Source organism: Aphelocoma coerulescens, chromosome 28 (genome assembly GCF_041296385.1).
Source record: "Aphelocoma coerulescens isolate FSJ_1873_10779 chromosome 28, UR_Acoe_1.0, whole genome shotgun sequence".
NCBI classification, from domain to species: domain Eukaryota; kingdom Metazoa; phylum Chordata; class Aves; order Passeriformes; family Corvidae; genus Aphelocoma; species Aphelocoma coerulescens.
In genome coordinates, this window is record NC_091041.1 from 6,619,083 (window position 1) to 6,639,648 (window position 20,566).

Genomic DNA, 20,566 nt, shown 5'->3' on the forward strand with positions numbered 1-20,566 from the left:
GGGGAGGGCGGCGGCTGCAGCTGGGGCCGCTCCTTTAGTTTAATTTTCTCTCCAAAACCCTCCCCCAAAAAAACTGATTTAGGCTCTTTTTTTATTATTTTTAAATTGATATGCAAAAAAGAAAAATAAAGTGGAAAGTCACCCGCTCTCAAAAACAAAAATAAAGGGGGGGGGGGAGGAGGGGCAGGGAAAGGAGGGGAGGGAAAATAATTAAAACAACCCAAAACAACCCAAAATAGTGACTGTACAATGCAAAAAAATCACTAAGAAAATCTAAGCCCGCCCTGGGCATAAAAATTCCCCCTTGGAATTTCTCCTTATGGGGAGCTGGGCTGGACCCCAACAGCAGCAGGAGCTGGACGGACCCTCCCAGGCCCCCCCCACCCCCTCCCCAAGGGTCCATGAAGCCACCAAGACCCCCCCACCCCATGGAGCCACCAAGGGGATTCCAGCAGGGAGAAAAAAAAAAGGCAGAAAACAACAAAAACCAGCTGGAAAAACACCAAATCCCCTGAGATCGCCACTTCCCCGAGTGAAATTAAAAATAAAAAGGGGGTTGGGGAGGGGGAGGTCCCACCAGCCTGGACACCCCCCCCCCCAGGGCACCTGGGGAAGGGGGAAAAACCCTGTGCTCCAGGTGGGAACCTGAGAACGGAGATACCGAGGGGGGTGAGGGGGTTTCGGTATCAGGCTGGATTGTGTCTCACGCAGATGTGGGTAAATTTTTTTGGGGGGGGGGTGGGGGAAGGGGTGGGGAACGGTAAAAAAAAAGAAAACGGAGATTGTGAGGCTTCAAATAAATCCTCAGGTCCTTCGGGTTCTCCGCAAGCTCCGGAGCGTCCTGCAGCCCCGAGCATCCCCATCCTCTGGATCCTGCTTATTTTTTGGAGGAAATAAGCCCAAAGTGGCTTTAAACAGTAGTTTTATGCAGGGGGAGGAATAAAAATTAGGATTTGCCGGTGGGGGAAGGAGCAGAGCTGGACCCAACCACCGATAAGGAGAGGAGAAAGGAGATTCCAACTTTTTTCCAAGCTCCCATTTTCCCTGATGAAGACTAATATATATCATTTGCATGTTAAAAGTTTGATTCCTTTTTTTTTTTCTTTTTAGAGAATAAAATAGAAGCTATTTACAACAAAACAATCAAAACCAACCTCTTAAAATCCTGCAGAGAGTGGAGTTCCCAAAACAAAGGAGGGAAAAGGATGGAAATGAATAAAATATCTCCCTGTTTCCAAATTTTTTTTAGCATTTTTGGTTTTTTTTTTTTTTTCCTTTAGAATTCCGGGGGGGTTTCGCTAGAGCTCGCGTCGGCAGGCGTCCGTGCGTCTGTCTGGAGGTAACACGAGTTAAAAAATAATAATAATTATAATAATAATAATAATAAATGTACAGTGCAAAGTGTGATGTGAGTGAGGTAAACGGTCCCGGAGCGGCGCAGCCGGATAGCCGGCGGCTCCGGCAAAACCCCCCGGGGCTAAAGCTTTTCTGCCTGGAAAAGGAAAATCCAACAACACGAGAACAAGGGCAGAGTCCAGCGAGACCCTGATGAGACCCCGGAGAAACCCTGGCAAGACCTCGGGCGAGACCCTTGGTGAGACTCCAGTGAGACCCTGGCGAGATCTCAGTGAAACCCTGGTGAGATCCCGGTGAAATCCTGTTGAGACCCAGAGAGACCCTGGCAAGACCTCGGGCAAGACCCTGGTGAGACCCCAGAAGGCCCCGGTGGCCCCGTCCCCCCACGGCCGCCGGTGCTGTGAGGGGTGCGAGGCTCTGGGGCGTTAAGGCGAAGCGCTGTTGGAGGTAGAGCTGGGGGGCACGGCCAGGCCGGCTGGGGCGGGGGGTGCGTTCCCACCACCGCCACTGCCGCTCCCCACCCCGCTGCCGCCGCTGCTCCGGCTACTGCCGCCGTTTCCTTTGCTGTAGGCAGAGGAGGAGGAGGAGGAAGAGGAGGAGGAAGGGCCGGGTGTCTGGGCGAACAGCACACCTGGGGAGAGAGCGAGGGGCTGAGCCGCGGGGTGCCGTGGCCATGCCATGGAAGGGGGTGAAGGGAGGTGGGAGTGTGACCCGGAGCAGCCCCCACCCAGGGCAGTGGGGCCCGGGGGAGCCCCTCACCTGTGTAGACGATGCCATTGATCTCCACGGACATGCTGATGCTGTTGGTGCCGTTGCTGCTGGCGGCAGCGGCGTCCGGGCGGTTCTCTGCCAGGGAGAGCCGCGTTACGGAGCCCGCCGAGGCCAGGGGCTCGGCCGGGGCGGGTGGCCGGGGCCGGCACTGACCTGGCGAGCGCGTGCCCTGGCTGTTGATGCGGATGCTCATGGGCAGCTGGGCCGTCATGGCCAGGAGGTTCTGCTGCAGTGCCCGCTGCATCAGCCGCTGCTGCTCGTCCGTCACCAGCGCCAGCTTCTTCTCCGGGGGCTCCCCCGACTCCAGCTTCTCCCGCAGCTGCTCCAGCGCCGCGGCCTGGGCGGCCGCCGCCACCTGCACCGCGGCCGCCTGTGCGGCCACCACCGGGTGCCCGGCCAGCGAGACCGGGAGTCGGCTGGGCATGGAGATGGGGATGGGAGAGTCCTCCTCTGCCGGGGGAGCAGGTGTCAGGGATGGGGGCACAGGGGTAGGTTGGTATCACCACCCCAGGGTGTCCCCAGCTCTGGCACAACAGTTTGGTGCCCTGCTGTGCCTCCAAAGGTCAGAGATTGGAATCAGGGTCCCCGGGCTGAGCCCTGGAGCCCAAGGAGGGGAGAGGAGCATCACCCCTCCACCCACTTCCCCCAGCTCTGCCCCTTATTCCCAGTGCCAGGAGAGGGCTCAGCTTGTGGCCAGACCCTGTGGCAGCTGGACCCCGCAGCAGCCAAACCCTAGAGCACCCAGACCCCACAGCATCTTTTACCTTTCTTGATCTTCTGGCCCGGTGCGATGGCCCCGCCATTGGTGGCAGATGCCAGCCCCAGTGCCGGCACTGGCAGCTTGGGCGAGGAGAGGAGGCCGTGGGTGCCGCTGGGCGAGTAGGCGAAGAGGGAGCCGCCGAAGCCCTGCCGCCGGCCCTCCCGCCGGTTGCTGTCGATGGCTGCCTGCAGCTCGTTGGGGTTGCTCAGCCCGCGCTTCTCACACTCGTAGGGGTACAGGTACTTCATGTACCTGCAGCCGGACGGGACACGGGCGGGGATGGTGAGGGTGACGCAGTGGCTGGGCACCCCTTCCCCTGTGCCACCCCATCGCTCCCTCCATCCCCACCGCTCCCACACAGAGCCCCCGTCCCCTGCACAGGGCAGAGGGACCCCCAAGGGCTCACCCCTCTCCCCTCCCCTCCGAGCCCCCGCTCACTGGGTGCGCAGGGTGAAGGCCGCGCTGGTGATGGAGGTGGGCAGGCTCAGCCCCTTGGTGATCTCTCGCCACAGCTTCTTGTTGATGACCTCCACCAGACCCCCCTTCTCGGTCACCAGTGTGTACAGCATGTACAGGTCCAGCACCTGCTTGGCCATGATGGGGATCCGGTTCACGGGGGTCCCTGGGGAGCGGCGGGAGGAGAGAGCAGGTCTGGGGTGCTGCTTTCTTACCCGAAGTGGGGGCGCAGCTGCCGAGACCCCTGTGGGGCAGTAGAGGGGCTGGGGGACTCCTGCTCCTCCCTCCCCTTCCACTGTCCCCTTCTTTCCCTCCCCCCCCCGGGCCCTCCCGCTGAGATCAGCCCCGAACAAAGGAAACAGAAACTCGCAGTTTCCAGCCACAGCCCTGTCGTGGCCGAGCCGGTTCCTCGGGCTGAGCCGGCACTGGGCAACGCGAGTTATTTATAATGGGGGCGGCACAACTCGGCTGTGGGGGCCTCCCATGAGCCAGGAGGCTCATGCCTCCAGCATGGGGAGGGGGCTGGCAGCACCTGCTCCCTCATGGGGATCCTTCCCCTCCCAACCCTGTGGTGAGGGGGTGCTCTGGGGGACCCCAAGGGATGAAGGTGGGGTGACCCCAGGGAATGCAGGTGAGGGGACTGCATGGGACACAGGCAGGGGGATGCTGGGGGACACAGGCAGGGGATGGGACACAGGCAGGGGAACCCTGGGGGACCCAGCCAGCAGCCCCAGCCCCCCCTGCAGGCACATGTGCCTTCCCAGTGCTGTCTGACAAAGGGCCGGAGCCAGCCCTGTGTCAGCACTTCCAGCGCTGTTTTCCACGCGGGAACCAGACCCTCGAGCAGGAGCACGCTTGGCTTTCAGCCCTTCCCACCCCCAGGTCCCCCACTGTGGCCTCTCCCCAGGCAGAGAGAGGGTGCAGAGAGGGGCTCTGAACTCTGCAATAACCCAGGGAATGGGCAGAGGGGGTGCACAGCCAGGGGTGTTTTGTTGGTAGGGGGACCCTGTGGGGAGGGGCTGCAGGTCTGGGTGTGGTGGGTGCAGGCAGGGGGGAGAGGGGGGACCGCAGGCGCTGGATCCAGCCCAGCAGGTTTGACCCCGCTGTGCCGAGGGGTTAAAGATTAACCAGCAGCTCAGCCAGAGCCGTGACCTCGGGGCAGTAATGAGGGGCGAGGAAATGAGCCCCTGGCCCTGGGGGGAATGTGGGGGGTGCAAGGTGGGTGTGGTGGAGCAGGGTGGGGCACAGAGTGGGTGAGGGGGCACAAGGTGGGCACACAGCTGGGGACTCACCTCGCTTCTGCATGAAGCTGAAGAGGTCATCCAGGAACTCCTTCCTCCTGGGGTCACCATCCAGCTCGTACAGCTGCAGAAGAGAGAGATGCTCAGAAACCCCCTTAATCCGTGTGTCCCCCCACCTGAGACCCCTGGCTTCCACTGCAGCAGCCCTGTGGCTCACAGGACACCAAATGGCTCGGGGGGGGTCCCTACATGGGGTCAGGGTGTTCCTGCGGCTTGGGCTGACCTGCGCCTGTGCTCTGCTGTGCCATTCCCTGCCCACCCTGCTTGGAGCTCAGCTCCGGGATGCCGGTGCTGGGATCACAGCTGGAGTGGCTCCCAGGCTGCCAACACCGTGCTCGGCCCCGGCTCCTCCCGGGAACGCTGATCCCGGTTATTTTTAGCATCCACTGCCTGCTCAGCACAGCAGCGCTTCAGCATGGTCCCTCCTCCACGCTCAGGATGCCACAGAGAGCCACAGCCGGGAGCCAGTGGTGGGAGCCAGTGCCTTGTGTGCCTTGGCATGAGCTCGTGGTGCCTCGGCATGAGCTTGTGTGCCATGGCACTGCAGGGACGTGTCCTGCACCACGACCGGCAGAGCTGGGCCAGGCTCCGACACGCTGCACCTCAAGCACCACCTCTGCTGGGGCATCTTCAGCCGGGACCCCCCACCCCGGCACATTCCTGCCTGATTTATGGCACAGGATCTGCCGGTTGGAGCGCCCGGCATGCCGGAGGCACACACCACGCCACGCCGTGCGGCCTCTCCTGAAGCCCAGCACCGTTTCTGCCTGGAGGCTGGTGGATAATCCCCCCCCATCCCGGGAAGGGTGATAGAACACTGGCTGTGGGGGCAGGCGTTGCCCAGGGATGGCCGCCACAGCTCCGCTTCTCTCAATGACAACTCTGAACAACTGCCAGGGGGGCGGGGGGCTGGGCGGGGCCTATAAATACCCCCCCATAATATGCCAGGCATGCACTGCAGGGTCACCACTGCCGGTCACTGGGTCACCCATGTGCCCACTCCCTCCATGGCTAAGCCCTGTGGCACCAGGACTGTGGGCAGGTGGATGGGTGGGCATCGTCCTGGCTGTAAGCGAGGGGCTTGAGCCCCCTCCTCCTGCCACCCTGCAGGGAGGATCCGGATCCCGCAGGGCCGGACTCACCCGCCGGCGCTGATCAAAGGGATCAGTGGGGCCGCATGATAAGCGGGGCCATAAACCCCCCCAGTTCCCCTGGGAAACTCGGCAGGCTCGACCAGCCCCTTGCACACCCCCAGGGGAAGGGCAGGAGCCACCGGCACCACCAGCAGAGACCCTCAAAGCCCCTCTCCCACCCCAGCGCCCACAGTGGGACTATGGTGTGGGGGGAGTGAGCCATGGCACAGCAGCACCACTGTAGTTTTTGGGGCTGAGCTGCACCAGCTGCTCGTGCTGGCTGAGGATGTTGGGCCAGCGCCAATCCAGCCTCCCCTGTTTCCTTGAGTGGCTCTGCACACAGAGAAAGGGCTTTCCCGGCACCTGATCCTGCGGGGTGCGGAACCATCCTGGGGAAGTGCCAAACATGCTGGTTCATCCACTGCCGAGACCCTCGGGGCCGTGATCCCCACCCTGGGCTCAGTCCCGAGGGGAATGGACACGTTTAAGAGGATGAAAGAAAATTAACTGTCAGCTGAGGAGAGTGTGGCCGGCCAGGACGGGGGGATTAGTGGCCGCGGCAGGCGGCTGCCCCGTGTAGCGTTCTTCCACCAGCCCCGGTGGTCCCATGCCAAGCTCAGCTGGCTGTGGCCACTCTCACCCCTGCCCAACTGGGATGAAGCCACGGGGGTCCCCAGGGATGGCGGGCAGAGGGATCCCCGTTCTTGCTCAGTGACCTCACAGCCCTGCCAGCACCCCTGCCACGGCTGCCGGGCAAAGGATGTTGCACAAGCTGCTGCTGGCAGTTACTGGTGAGACTTTGACAGCTTCGCTGCACTTGGCAGCTGCTCACTGACCACTGAAGTGCCAAGCTGAGAAAGACACTCCCCATGGGACCCCCCAAACCCTGGTTTAGCTCTGCCATTGCCAGCAGAACCAACTGCCAGTGATGGGCACCTGCCCAGGGTGCTCATCCGGCAGCGCTGTGAGGTGAGGACATGCCCAGCCACAGCCAGGACATGCCTGGTGTGCACTGTGGTGTGGGACAGAGTGGCATTTCCCGAGCTGCCCCAATCCTCCCTTACCACCCCTGTTTCCCCTCGCCTCTGAGCACAGGCAGGACGCGGAAGGGGACAGAGACGAGTGACTCCTCGCAGGATTTCCTTGCATTGACGCCATCGGCAGCCAACAGCAAAGCAGCCGGCGCCCCGTGAGCCCCAACGGCAGCACAGGACAGCTGGGACAGCGGGGCTCAAAATGCAAATTGAGGAACAGAAACGTTCTGGTTTCGGCAGCATGCGAAACCCAGCACGCAGCTGAGCTTGGCACAGGCTGGCGGCTGCTGGCACTGCTGCACCGAAATCAGCAGGTGCTGAGCCTTGTGCCTGCTTGGTGCTGATCCCTGCCCTGCCCATGCCTGTGCCCTGCCTCCTGCTCTCAGCCCTGGTTTCTGCTCAGCTCAAAGCCAGTTCCTTGCGGTGTCTTGGTGCTCGGTGCAAAGGTACCGGTGGGCAGGAGCTGCAGGCAAGGCCGCCCTGCGCCGCTGAGTCAATACATGTATGTTTCGTAATTAGGGAGGTGGAAACAACTTAATCCATAATGCAGCTGCCCCAGGAATATCCTCTTATTGTGGGGTCCCCATGGCAGGGTGCGGTGCCAGGGACGCTGCGGCACAGCCACCCCAGCCTGGCTGGGGAGGGGGCAGGAGATGCCCCCCACCTCCCCGAGAGTTCCCTGGGCTTGGGGGGATGTGACTCCATGCACCCAGTGCTTCCAATGCTGACCCACTCCAGGGTGAATGCTCGATGCCAGCGGCACGGCTGGCTCTGGCCACAGTGTCCGGCCCACCTGGCCGCAGCGCAGCCCCCTCGGCCCCGGCCTCCGGCCGGCTGAGGACACGGAGCCAGATGGCCATTGCCAGCAGATCTATAATTAAGTGGAGGAGGAATTAGGCAGGCGGTGGGCGGGTGGCCCTGACCCCGGCCCAGCGCCCCGGCAGGATGCCGGCCCGGCGTTTGGTGTGGATGACCGGATTAATGTTTCAAACCAGATTACAGGAAAATCCCAACCCGCTGTCTTTCAAAGGGCGGGCAGGAGGCGGCCCCTTGGCAATGCCAGGAATGCGGGAGAGCCCTCGGCACGGGCGCGGTGCGTGCCGGGGGTCCGATCTCCCCCCGAGCTGGGGCAAGAGGGGCAATTACAAGCAGGAGGAGAAGCGCCATTTCACAAGGCTCCAGGAATGCCGGGGGTCATGCTGGTGCCAGGCAGATCTCCCCTTCGGCAGCAGTCCCTTGTCCCTTGTCTGCCCCATGAGGCATCCGTGTCCCTGCATCCCACGTCCGAGTTAAAAACGCCTCCCCTTCCCCCCCGCTCGGTTCCGGGTTTTCAGGCCTCGGGGATTAATTTTCAAGTTTCTTTTCCATCGCCAGGAAGTGGCAACACTCTCGGTTTTCCTCCTTCTCTCCAAAACCGGTTTGGGACGTGCACACCGTGACGTGAGCCGGGACTGGGGACAAACCCAAGGGCCACTGCAGCAGGGAGGGGGGCTGGTGGCAGCCTCCATCTTCCAGGAGCTAAACTCCCCCAAATTCCTGTATTTAAGGAAAAAACACAACGCAGGCAGCGGCGGGGAGAGCCCACCCTGTCTCAGCAGGTAGCAGGGCCAGGGGTGACAGGCTGAGGGGCTACTTCTCTCCTTTTCTTTCCTTCCTTCCTCTGGCAGCCCCCGGGGATGCATCCCTTTGTCCCGTGGACAGCCGAGGGGCCACGCCGGGCTGGGGAAGAGCCCGCGCACACTAATGAGTTCTTTAACGAAGAATAAACACATTTATGGCGCGTTTCCCGTCCCACTCCCAGCCCATACACAGCCCCCGGCCTCTGGCATGCCAGGACCCGCAGTGGGGTCGGAGAGGGCACTTATTCAGAAAAAGAAAGTCATTTGTAAAAACCAGAGCGAAGGATTGGCGAGGGCCCCGGGCTGCGGCGTTTCGGAGGCGCTGGGGACGTGATTTCCCGTAAGGCGATGGCTGACTCAGGGCTGGGGGTGCCCGAGGCAGCAGCCCCTCTCCAAGCACGGCCTCCCCGGCGTGGGGTGCAGGGTTTGCTGGGGCAAATCCCTCCCAGCGAAGGGCAAAGGGAGCGTCCAGCCCCGGAGCAGATTCCTACGCAGATAAAGCACTCGGCTTAGGTACGGGTCACCCCCGGCTGTCCCCATCCCTAATCCCCTGCGAGCCCCCCCAGGGCACAGCCCCCCGTGGGAAGGGGCTGCTGGGGACAGGGACGTGTGTGCCCCCTCCCCAAAATCCTCCAACACCTTGCTCGTGGGGGATGTGCTGGCGGGAGCCTCGCCCACACACGGCCAGGGCCGGCGGTGACTCCACTGACCGGCCCGGCGGGATTCCTGCCTGGGCTGGGGGGCCGCTTCCGCGGCGGCAGCTGGGGAGGGGGCCCGGGAGCTTCCCGTCGCCACCATTGTTCACACCAGTTCCCAGCATTGTCCCCTCCGTGGGGGGACACGGCCCGACCGCAGGTGCCTCTTTGCACCAGCGCCTCCTGCTCGCGCTGGGGGACCCGGTGGGCAAAGGAGCCATCGGTGCTCCCGTGGCTCAGTGACAAACCCAGTCCCGATCCCCCGCCATCGGCCCGGAAATCTGGGGGCCCCTGAGACCAGCCGGGCTTCCCCCGGTGCCCACCTCCTCCCCACACAGGCTGGAGGAAGGAGTCATGCGGGTGACCCCGGGGGTACGCGGGCGGCGTCACGGCACGGCGGGTGTCACTGCGGGTGTCACTGCGGGTGTCTCGGCGGGTGTCACGGCACGGCGGGTGTCCCCGAGCTGCGGAGGGGACGCTGAATGGGCGAATTAGTCACCGTTTAACCTCCCTGACCCCCCATTGTCCGTGTGCTGTCGGCCGCCCTCCCCACCGCGGCACGGGCCGCTGTGCCCAGCCAGCCGGCAGCTCCCAGGATCCGTGTCCCTGCCGCGGGCCCGACTGACACCAGCTCCCGGGACGGCTGTGCTGCTGCTGTTTGTTCCCTTCCCGCAGAGGAGGAAGCGATTCCTGCTGCTGTGGCGTTTCCAATGGCAGTTCACTGCTGGGCGGCAGCGTGCCAGGCTCTCGCTGGAATCAAAACTGGTTCCGTGTCTGAACGCGGACGTGTGGCACAGGCTGATGAGGGGTCACGGGATGGGGAGCTGGGGTGCTGGGGCTGCTCCCCCGGCCGGGCCAAGCCGCTGGCTGGATGGGAGCCAGGCTGGCAGCGGCGGCTCTCCCGGCCCTTGCCGTGTGCGTGCTGGTGCATGCCCTTGACACATGCTTGCTATCACACCGGACCTTGTACAAATATTAATCCAGTGGAGTCAGGCGCTGTTGAGAAAGCTCGTCCAAGGAAGGACACCGGGCCAGCACAGCTCCCGCCACCGGGCAGAGCCGGGGGAGGCAGCTGAGTCGGAGCCACGCAGCACCGAGCTGGGAAAATGTGGCCAGCCAACTCAAAACTCTTGGGGCACCTGGTGAGCCCCCAGTTTGGGTCATTCCTCCTGTGTGACTCCCAAGCCTGCTGGGGTGAAGCCCCCGAGGGCTGGAGGGCCAAGACACTCATTCGGGACCTGACCCGGGTGTGGTGTCAGCAGCGGCAACATCGAGGCTGGGAAGCCAAGACGGGGGGTTAAATTCCACCATATGTAAATGATCGTCTTAGAAGGGGATCGCGGTAAGCCCCGGCAGATGAGTCACCAGGGCTTCCACCGCCTGCTGGGATTTGGCTAATTGCAAATCTGTTCCTGAAATGCGAGGTCCTGCACCTCTGCCCTCTGTCCGCACCCAGGGGTCCCGCAGGTGGGGCCAGGGTGCATGGAACCCCTGGGAACACCACTGCGGAGCTGCTGGAGGAGCTGGAAGGGGTCCAGCAGCCACAGATGGGGTTGACAGGAGCCAGCTGTGGGCTGTCAGCCCCGGGAACCATCATTGCTGAGCTGCTTCAGCACCGCTGAAACCTCACGGCTTCCCCGCACTGAGGGGAGGGGGGTGGTGGTGGTCACTGTGATGGCACCAGAGTGACAGACCCCATCTCACTGTGGCACCCGAGCAGGTGGCAGTGTGGGACAGCATGTCCCAGGTGCTGGAATCTCCAAAATCAAGCACTGGTGCCCAAGTTGGAGGCTCCACAGTGGATGTGGGCAGGTGGGGAAACGGAGGCAGGAGGTGAAGCCCTTTGCTGAAGGGGTTTAGGGCTCATACCTGCCTGGGTGCTCCCACTGCCACCTGTACCAGGGTGAGACCCTGAGCCAGCTGCTGTGGGGAGACAGGGAAGCCCTTTGCCAAAGGACTGTTGCCACAGAAGTGACAGGGCCACACCCTCCCCGTGGGATGCACGAGGTGCAGGGGACTCTCCTGAGGGGTGAGCCCTGGCCTCCAGCAGCCCCAGCCACAGGGTGGATTATCCCGAGCTCCAGCCAGAGCGGGAACCCAGGCCCAGGCAGATTAAGTGACCGATGGGAAGGGTCAGGGAGCGGGTCAGGAGCTAGGCCAGGAGCTGCACCCTGAGCCCCCAGTCTGGCTGCCCCAGGGGCTCGGAGCAGGGGGCCCCCCTGGCCCCAAACCACCCCCGGCCCTGGCCCACGATTGCAGCACGTCCGGCTGGGCCCTGGGACCAGCTACCATTTCTCCTGCGGTTTGGGCCAGAAATAGGGCGATGGAGCAATGCTGCCCTTGCCCAATGCTGTGGTGGGGGCGGGGGGCTCTGCTGACAAAGGCCCCGCTCCCTGCGCCACTCTTTTCTTTTTTTTTCCCCTTTTAAATAAACCCTGTTAGTTCAGCTGTGCCGAGAGGGGAGGCGGCCGCCACCTCCGCAGCCCTTGAGTCAGCCCGGGGGGCTGGGGCGTGGAGGGAGCGGGACTCTGGGGGGGCCAGGGGTGGGGGGAAATGAGGCTCTGGGGGGGGGTCAAGGCATGGGGGGAAATGGGGCTTTGGGGGGACACAAGCAGGCTGTGGGGAGCCAACCCAGCTCCCAGGACAATGGGTGTCAGGAGCACGGTCCAGCTGGGCACCTGGACCAGGAACGATGTGTCCCCCTGTCCCTCGACCTCATTAATCATCCTGGGTCTTGCTGGGAGAAATGGCTTCATGGGTGCCCAAATGCTGGGACCAGCACCTGTGAGCACCCAGGCGTCTGGCTGGGGGAGGCACTCAGCGGCTAAGCCGCTCTCGCCGAGAAGTCCCTGACCTCTGGCCAGGGATCTGGTGGGATTACAGCCCCGGGAATGCTCCCTGAGCACTATGAGCCAATTACTGTGCTGGATCCCTGGCTGGGAGCACCCCTTGGCAGGCTGGGCAGTGGTGTGGGGTGAGAGAGGCGATGGCTGAGCATGGGCTGAGGGGAGAGGACACAGCCCTATTCCCGGGAGGGGTTCACCGGTGACTCCCCCACTGCTCCCAAAGTCCTGTCCTGCTCAGGTCCCCTCTTGTCTGCGTTATCTGCTGCTGGCCTGGCCAGGCACCACAATCACCTTCCCAGCAGAGCAGCGCCCAACCAGGGGCCCCAGGGCACTCCCCATTATCTGGGAGTCAAACTGCCTCTGGGTGGGGGACGGTGGCCCCCGGCCGTGTGATGACACTCGGGTCCCCCTTCCCTGTGCAGGGGGCCCCTTGCCCTCCCCGGGGGCGGCTCATCCGCTCGGCTGGCTAATGCAATAAAGCTCTAATCAATATTTTAAAGAAAGTAAATGGACCCTCCCGCCCTCGTTAAGAGGCCACGGGGCCCCCGCTCTGGCCCCATGCCCCCAGCTGGCTTTGGGCTTTGAAAAGGAGAATAATCTACGGGAGAAAGGGGTTCAGAGGGGATCCCCCCCATGCCTTAATCAGCTCCTGGGGATTCAGAGGAGGTATGGGCTCTCTGCTCCTCCAGACCCTCCTGGAAAATCCCAGCTCCACCAGCCATGTGCGTGGGGCTGGTCTGGGAGGAGGGGGGTCCGGTTTCACCCACCCCCGCAGCCCTGCTGAGGTTGCCGAGTTGCTTTCGGTTTATTTTTCCCCCACCGCTGCACTTTGAAACGCCATATCTCGGGGTGCGCTGCACCGCACGAGATAAGGGCTGAGGTTTCTGCGCCCATGTGCCACCGGCACGGCTCAGATGTCCCCAAGACAAGAAAACTCTTGCCCTACTAAAGCACCAGCACCCCTCGAAACCCCTCAGCTGGCACAGCCTCCCACCGGCACTGTGGTGACTTCTTAAATCCTTCCTGAAGCAGAAATGGGGGGGTTAAACATCAACCTGAGGCAGCCACAGTGGGACACCCCAAAAGGGAGCACCCAAAATGGAGAACCTCAGAGGGAGCCCAGTGGCTGCTGCAGCCGGGTGAACGCAGGGAGATGAATTCCTCGAGCTCCCGTGACGTGGGACGGGGTACTGGCATGCAGGGTGCCCATGCCTGAGGGAGCACCGGCAGCACAGGAAACTCCAAAAGGGGCAGAAGCCGGAAACTCCAGCTCCAGGGGCTGCCACCGCACCAGGGGCTCCTACTCCTGGTATTAGTGGGGCACAGTAATAGCAATAATGAAACAGAAAGATCAGAGGAGGGATCTTGGGGGGCAGCAGCAGCAGAGCCTCCACAGTGCTGGGGTACAGAACTCAGCAGTTTTACCTCCAGCAGCTCCTTGCTAATGGCAGGAAGCTTGCTGGATTTTTAGCCATTTCCCATGGGGAGCCTCTTCCCACCCAGAAAATGCCCCCTTTTCCCCCCTGAGGAGCCACGGTGCCCTCAGCAGCCGCTGCCCCCGAGTCCTGTGTTGTGCTGGGGGCTCCTTTGTTCTGCTGCCCGCGCCGGCAGCGCCCGGGTCAGGCGGAGCTGACCTCTGCCTGTGCAGTAGCCGTCCCTGGGGATGGGGAGGTGCCACGCGCCGGCTCCCTAACCTCCCTCACCTCCATAACTCTTCCTCACGCCCTCCCCTTCCTCCTCCCTTGAACTGGGCCCCCTCCTCCTCTCTCTGGCCCCCCACGGCTCAGCCGAGCACCAGTTCACAGGAATCTGTCCCAGATGGGTCAATAAAACCTGGCAGTGGAGGATGGGGACAGCTCCCAGCTGTGGGGGTTTGGGTGTGGAGACAGGCACAAGGGTTTGGACGACAGCACTGCCCGGTGAGGACGGTGTCCTCGAGAGACCCACGGGACAAGGATGCTGGCGGCACCACCACAACCGGAGCTGAATCCAAATGGTAGCTGCAGGGAGAGCTGGACAGCCAGGGGAAGCATCAGGGCTGGTGGGGGAGCTGGAGTGCTGCTGGTGCTGAGGAGCTCCTTGGCAAAAATAAAAAGGAACCCCAAAAGAGCCTGTCCCTCACAGAGCAGGCACTGGCACAGCCACGCGCAGCACCACGTCTCTGCTGGCTCACTCACGCAGGGATCCTGCTGTGCTCCAGCACCCTGGAGCTGCCGGGGTTCCCCCTACGGCGCCTCCGCCCCAGCGAGGAGCGGGGATGGGGTACGGCATCCTCTGCCCCGCGCTGCCCTCGCTGTTTACATTCCTGCTGCTCCTTCCCAGGCCGCGCCAGCTGGGCTGGGATGGAGCCCGGCGGCACGCGCTGGAGGCCGGCCAGGAGGAGCTCCCGGCCAGCACCGGCTGCGCCAGCAACCCCCTGGCCCCGGTCCAGCGGCCACGATCCAAGCGCGGTCGTGCGGGCTGACGTGCCGGGGAAAGCCTCTCCGGGCCCGGCGCGTCGCCTCCGCTCCTCCACCCACGGAGGCTTTCCAACCCCCTCTGGCTGCTTCCATGATTCACCACCATGCCAGGCTCTTCCCGGCGACCCCGGGAAGTGACATGGAGGGAAAGGGGTGCTCAACCCATTTTGGCAGCACAGCTCAGGGGGCAGGGGAAATGCTGGGACCGGGGCTGGTGTCCCCAAGTGCTGTGGCTATGACAGGGGACCTGGCAGAGGCTACAGCCTGGACTAGGGCACTGACACACTGACAAACAGGAAGATCAGAGCTGCGGTATTGAAAAGCCTTTTCACAGCTACAAGCTCACGGCCCTGGCCCCTCGCTCCCCGGCAGCAGGAAGCACGAGAGAGAGAGAAACCACAAGAAGAGAAGGCGTCATGGGTGCAGCGGCACAAGGGATGTGCGGGGCAGGAGCATCCCTCTATCGCGCAGCCAGGTGGAAGCATCCCACCATCCCCACAGCTGGGCAGGAGCACAACACCATCCCCACAGCTGGACGGAAGCATAACACCATCTCCACAGCTGGACAGAAGCATCCCTCCATCCCCACAGCTGGAGAGGAGCATCACACCATCCCCACGGCTGGGCAGGAGCATCCCTCCATCCCCGCAGCCGGGCAGTGCCAGGAGGACAGCCACACATTCCATGCTTGCTGGTGCTCCCTCCGCCAGCCCTGTTCTGAGCCTGCCCACATCCAGATGTGCTGGCAGATCCCAGCAGCCCCTTCCCCCATTTTGGAAGGGATGTGACAGCCTCCTGAAGGCGAAGGGGCAGAGGTGGTCACATCCCTTCTGAAAGGCCACCATGCCCTGGCTGCTCCATCTGGGTCCCATCTGCTGCTGCTGGTCCTGCCCCTTCCCCCAGCCCCAAACTCCGATGTATTTAAGCACACATCAAAGGTGCCGGGCGGCCCCTGGGGAGCCCCGGCTCCAGCACGTTTTCTTCTGTTAGCGAGAGCAGAGCGCAGCCAGCTCTGGCGCCGCGAGAGTGGGAACGTGCTGGCCTCGTTGCCTGGGGAAGGCAACGAAGGGGGCAGCCAGGTGCTTTCTGCCTGGTTTCACTCTTTAATGACGTTTTGGCAGTGGCTGGGGGGCAGCTCTGCCCCCCACCAAGCATCCACGGGGCCAGAGTTATCCTGCCAGGCATCACCTCTGCAGTGACGGTGATGGGACACAGACAGGTCCATGTGGAAAATGGCTTGGGGAAGGTGGAGAAGAGGAAAACCAAGAGTCCTGTCAGATTTTCAAGTTGGGGGCGATTCTTTCATAATTTTCAGCAAGAATCCTCCCAGCTCTCTGCAGCAAACCCCATTGCACTGTCCGCATGTGCCGGAACAACCCGGACACAGGATCCACTCAGAGCCACCCAACCAGGGAGGGGGCAAGACTGAGCCCAGCACTAAAACCCCAGAGAAATCCCACGCATTCCTAATGACAACAGCAGCCGGATCTGAGGAGAACACTGCCAGAGGCAGCACTGCCAGAGGCACCTCCCCACACTCGCGAGGACACACGGATGCACAGGAGCAGGGAGAGGGATGGCACGGCAGGGATACGCATGTCTCAGTGGGCACATACCTGCTTGAACTGCTCCTCGTAGGTCCAGTCACCGTGGTCAGGTGCCGGTGGTGGGGGCTGCGCGTGGCCCAGGCCTGGGGGCAGCCGCTCCTGTCCCCCCGGCAGCCGTGGTGGCTCCCCTCGGTAGTGCTGGGGCGCTGGGGGCTTGCGGAGCAGCAGGGATCCCGCGCCTGCCCGCACCGCCTCTGCTGAGCTGAGCCCTTCCTCTCCCATGTCTTCTTCTTCCTCATAGTCTTCCTCTTCCTCCTCCTCTTCTTCTTCCTCTTCCTCCTCACCCAGGTCCTCTTCAAAGTCATCTTCATCCCATTTGCCCTTTCTGGAACCAGGGGGAGAGCAGAGGTTTGGTTCCATGCTGGTTCCCAAGGCCCATCCCTCTCTCCTTCCCGCCCCACAGGCCCTCCCCAGCTGCGGGGCTGGGACCACACCCCCAGCACACAGCAGAGCCCCAGTACAGCCCATTGGCAGGGGCAGCTCTGCGGGGCCTGGCTGGCCCCCGGCATCCCAGGAGCAGCTCCGCCACGGAGCTCTGCCAGATGGCTCCTGGCCGGGCCCTGCCCTGGGAGGATGCATGCTGGAGGCAGCCGAGGGTCCTGCATAATTTAATGCCAGCCTGGCGTCCTCTGTCACAGCCCCACGTGGCTCCTGGGCAGAGATGGAATGTCGTGCCAGCCCAGCACGAGGAATCACGGCCACAGAGCCGAGCCGCTGCTCTCAGCCCCTCCTGCTCTGGAATATCCCGGTGGGTCTAACCCACAACCTGCCCCAAGCTGCAGGATCCCCGCAGCCTCCCCAGCACGCTGTGCCCAAACCCACCAGTGCTGTGCCACTTCCCTGCCCCTTCCCCAAACCCATGAGAGCTGCCCGAGTACACTCACAGGTCCTCCTCCTCCTCCTCGGAGCCCATCTCCTGCTGGTACCCGCCATCTTCCTCCTCCTCGCCGCGCTCCTCCTCTTCCTCCTCCTCAGAGGCCTGGCTCTCGTCCGACAGCCCCGGGCTGGGCGAGTGGCTGAGGCCAGCGGCGGCCGCCCGCATGGCAGCCAGGGCGGCCATCTGTGCCCGCTGGATGTGCGCGCTCTCAGGCTCCGCTCCCTCCTCCGCAGGCACCGGGGCCGGATCCTGCGCACGGCCCCGTGCTGGGGTGCTGACAGGGGGCTGCCCTGGAGGCTGTGAGGGCTGCGCTGGGGGGGACGTGGAGCGCAGCGGCTGCTGCTGCTGCTCCTGCTGCCGCGCTTCCAGTGCCTGCTGCAGCCGTGCGCGCTGCTGCCGCTGCAGGTTCTCCATCACCGCCTGCAGCTTCATGGCTCTGCCGGCAGGTGGGGGATCCCCGGGGGGGCGGGGGGCGATGCACCCAGGGGGCAGTGCCCGGGGGGCAGCGCCCGGCAGGCTGCCGCGCTCCAGCGGGGCTGGGGGCCAAAGCTGGGCAGTGCCGGGGGGGGCAGCCCTAGAGGGGGCTGCCAGGGGGGTGGGGGCAGCGCCGTCGGGGTGTTAGGGCAGGATTTGACACTGGGCCAGGAAACAAGGACGTGCCCCTTGACCCCTCTCAGGCTCGGCCCAATGTCTCCTTTGCTTGAGGGCTGCGGCGTGTTGCAGGCTCGGTGCTGCCCGTTGGGTTTGGGGTGCTGCTGTTGTTGGGGGGAGTGTCCCAGGCAGGCTCCGAAACTCCTCCTCAGGCTCAGCAGGCAGCAACTGCAGCACGGCACATCACCCCTTCCCTTGCAGACCTGGCACTTTCTGGGGGCGACAGCCTCAGGGTCTCCTGCTCACGGCTGGTGTCCCTAATCCTCAGCCGGGTCGGTGTCCGGCAGGCGTTGGTGCAAACCTGTGGGACAAGTAGAGCAGAGGGTCAGCGGAGCTGTGGGCAGGAGCCGGCGAGCAAGAAGGAGTTAAAGACAGTGCAGGAGCCTCATTAATCTCGAGCTAATGAGATAGGACGGCCGGGCCTGCTGCTGGAGGGGGAAGGGGCCTGCCGGACCTGATAGCCTTGCCCGGCCCTGCAGGCAGCGGATACCGGTGGACCCGCGCCCGCAGATAACAGGCTTTGGAGAGAGACGCCCACCGGGTCCCCCCCAGGGGACAAGGCACATCCCCACCAGGGACACACCACGTGGGGAGCACTGGGCTCATCGTGATGGCACTGGGGTGTGGGCACCACTGGGGTCTTCACTGCACAGTGGAGGGGCCCCAAAGCGCCCCGGGGCAGATTCCAGGGGATGGGCAGGCAGAGCCTTGAAACCCTGGCAAACAGGCTCTGCCAACCGCCCCCAAAAGCCCCCCTGCTCCCCTTCCCTGGGGGCCAGGGGCCCTCTGAGGCAACGTGAGGCTGTGAGCAGCTCTGCTTTGCCCCACTGGAAAACACCGGAGAGATCAGCACATTACAGCTGGGCCCTACGGAACCCCCACGCCCCAGCACCCTGGTCTGGACCCCCTTAGCACTGAGCTCCCCAAGCCCCGGTGTGGCCAGCAGCCCCTGTGGCCAGCCAGTTCTCAGCTGTGACCTCTCCTGCGCTGAGGGCAGGGAGGGAGCTCACCGCAGCACCGCGGCTGTGCCGTATACGGGCAAACCCTGTTTCAGCTGCCCGGGGGCCCGTGCAGCGCACACACCGCCAGGACCCTCCCGGGGACTGACCCGGGGGCCGGACCCAGGGGCTGCGGGGCCAGAACAGCCGGTGGCGTGCAGGGGCCGGCAGCTACGCCACGATCCCGCGCATTCTGGAAAGAGGAACCTGCTACCAGTGTGGGCCGCGGACGATCGGGCGGGAGCCGCTTCCCCCACGCCTCGCCGCGGCTGCATCCGGCTCCCAGCCCGGCCGCGCTGGGCTCACGCTACGGACGGACACGTCGCCACCGCCACGGCACCTCAGTAGCCACCGCCTCCACCGGAGAGCCAGCAGAGGCGCGGCACAAGTGGGCCAGCACTGCCCGTGCCTCAGTTTCCTCTCCTCTACTCTGATCATCTCCGTCTCGCCCGCACGGAGGAGAGGTCGGGGCAGGGACACTCCCCCGCCCCGGAGCAGCCGCTCACCAGCCGTGGCCGCGCTCCTGCCCCGCACCGCACCTGGACCCCGTCCCCTGCGCCATCCACGAGCGAACCGGAGCGAGACCGACCCGGGCACGTGCTCCTCGCTGCCGCTGTGGCTCTGCCTGGCCACGACTCCCCGAGTGACTCGGTGCCAGCACCAGGTGTGGAGCTGCCTCCTCGAGCACCGCGGGCCGTGGCCGCGCCGGAGCCACGCTGCCACTTCTCCGCAGGGAAGCCGGAGTGGTGAGGCCACAGCCAGGGCCCCTTGGCACCCCGGCCCGGCGGCCACGGTGACCTTGAGCCGTGCCCCTTTGTCCCTCCGGCCGCTCGGGGCCACGGGGCCCGGTGCGTCCCCGCCGTGGGGCGGTGACGGGGGTCCCGCGAGGGATTCGGGGCGGCGTCACCCGCGTCCCCGGGGCAGGTGCTCGGGAGCGACAGCGGCTAAAAATAGGCAGCCGGGGGTGTGACGGACGGGTCTTTGTGCCACCGACACCAGGGATGGGCTGGCCGCGGCCGAACACCCCCAGGCGGGCTCCCGACACTGCCGGGAAGGGCTCCGGGGCTGTCGTGGAGGCTGAGTGAGGAAAAGGAGGAGGAGAACAGGGAGGCCCGGTGGGTGCCGTTCCCTGGGACGGACGGAGCTGGGTACGCCGCGGGAGGGACCCCCGGGCGGACAGGAGTCCCGTCCCCGAAACTGAGCCCGGCCCCGCTCCCGGCGGCACGTGGCACCGGCGGCCCTCAGAAGGACCGGGCACGGAGGCGGCGGGGCCCGGATGGGCCCTGGCCCCGCGAACGGGGGGAAACGGGCGCCCCCGACACGGAGAGGCGAGCCCGGATCGGCCCGGCCCGGCTCCTCCGCCGTCCGGAGCCCGGGAGACCGCGGGCCTGGGGGGGGGCGGCACAGGGCGGGGCCACGGGGTTCTGCCCGGCCCGGACAGCAGCTCCCGGGGAGAACGGAGAGTCCAGGCCGGGAACGGCCGCGGGGGAGGAACCCCAGCCCCGCGTGGGGGAGGCGGCCGGTAACCGGCCCCGCGGGGGGAGGGGGGCGCCGCGCTCCCGCCCAGCACCGGCAGCGGAGGGCCCAGCCCACCTCGGAGAGGCGGCCGGTCCTGGGCTCTGGTCCCCGGTCCCAGCCCCGGTCCCGCCCAGTCCCCGACTCCCGGTCCCGGCCGGCGTCCCGGTCTCGGTGCCGATCCCATCCGCGGGACCGGTGCGGCGGCGCGTTCCCCTTACCCGGTGCAGGCCGTGCGCCGCGAAGCCGCATAGCAGCCGCGGCCGCCCGGGGTCGGGCTCGGCGGGGCCGGTGCGCGCGGGGCCCGCGGCGCTGCTCTCCCCGCGGGCGGGCGGGCGGCGGGCGGGCGGCGGGACCCGGCCCCGCCCCTCGCGGCCCCGCCCCGCCCCGCCATTGGCCCGCCGCGCCCGGAGCGCCCCGCCCCTCCCCGCCCCGGGCCGCCATTGGCCCGTCGCTCCCGGAGCGCCCCGCCCCTCGCCGCCATTGGG

The 20,566-nt window shown here is 64.7% G+C and overlaps 1 protein-coding gene across 2 annotated transcripts; it reads right to left on the reverse strand.

Moving 5' to 3' along the window:
• Positions 1-1,251: 1,251 nt before the first annotated feature.
• ARID3A (AT-rich interaction domain 3A) lies at positions 1,252-20,379 on the reverse strand. Of its 2 annotated transcripts, XM_068997267.1 has the most exons (9): positions 20,300-20,379; positions 16,922-17,866; positions 16,047-16,362; positions 4,636-4,708; positions 3,326-3,509; positions 2,892-3,139; positions 2,281-2,577; positions 2,116-2,202; positions 1,252-1,987 (listed from the first exon to the last, which is right to left on the reverse strand). In XM_068997267.1, the coding sequence occupies exons 2-9, from the start codon at positions 17,344-17,346 to the stop codon at positions 1,782-1,784; spliced, it is 1,836 nt and encodes a 611-aa protein (XP_068853368.1). In that variant the 5' UTR covers positions 17,347-17,866; positions 20,300-20,379; the 3' UTR covers positions 1,252-1,781. The 2 variants fall into 2 exon arrangements, with proteins under 2 accessions (XP_068853368.1, XP_068853367.1); XM_068997266.1 differs by having other exon boundaries at positions 2,116-2,577.
• Positions 20,380-20,566: the final 187 nt, after the last annotated feature.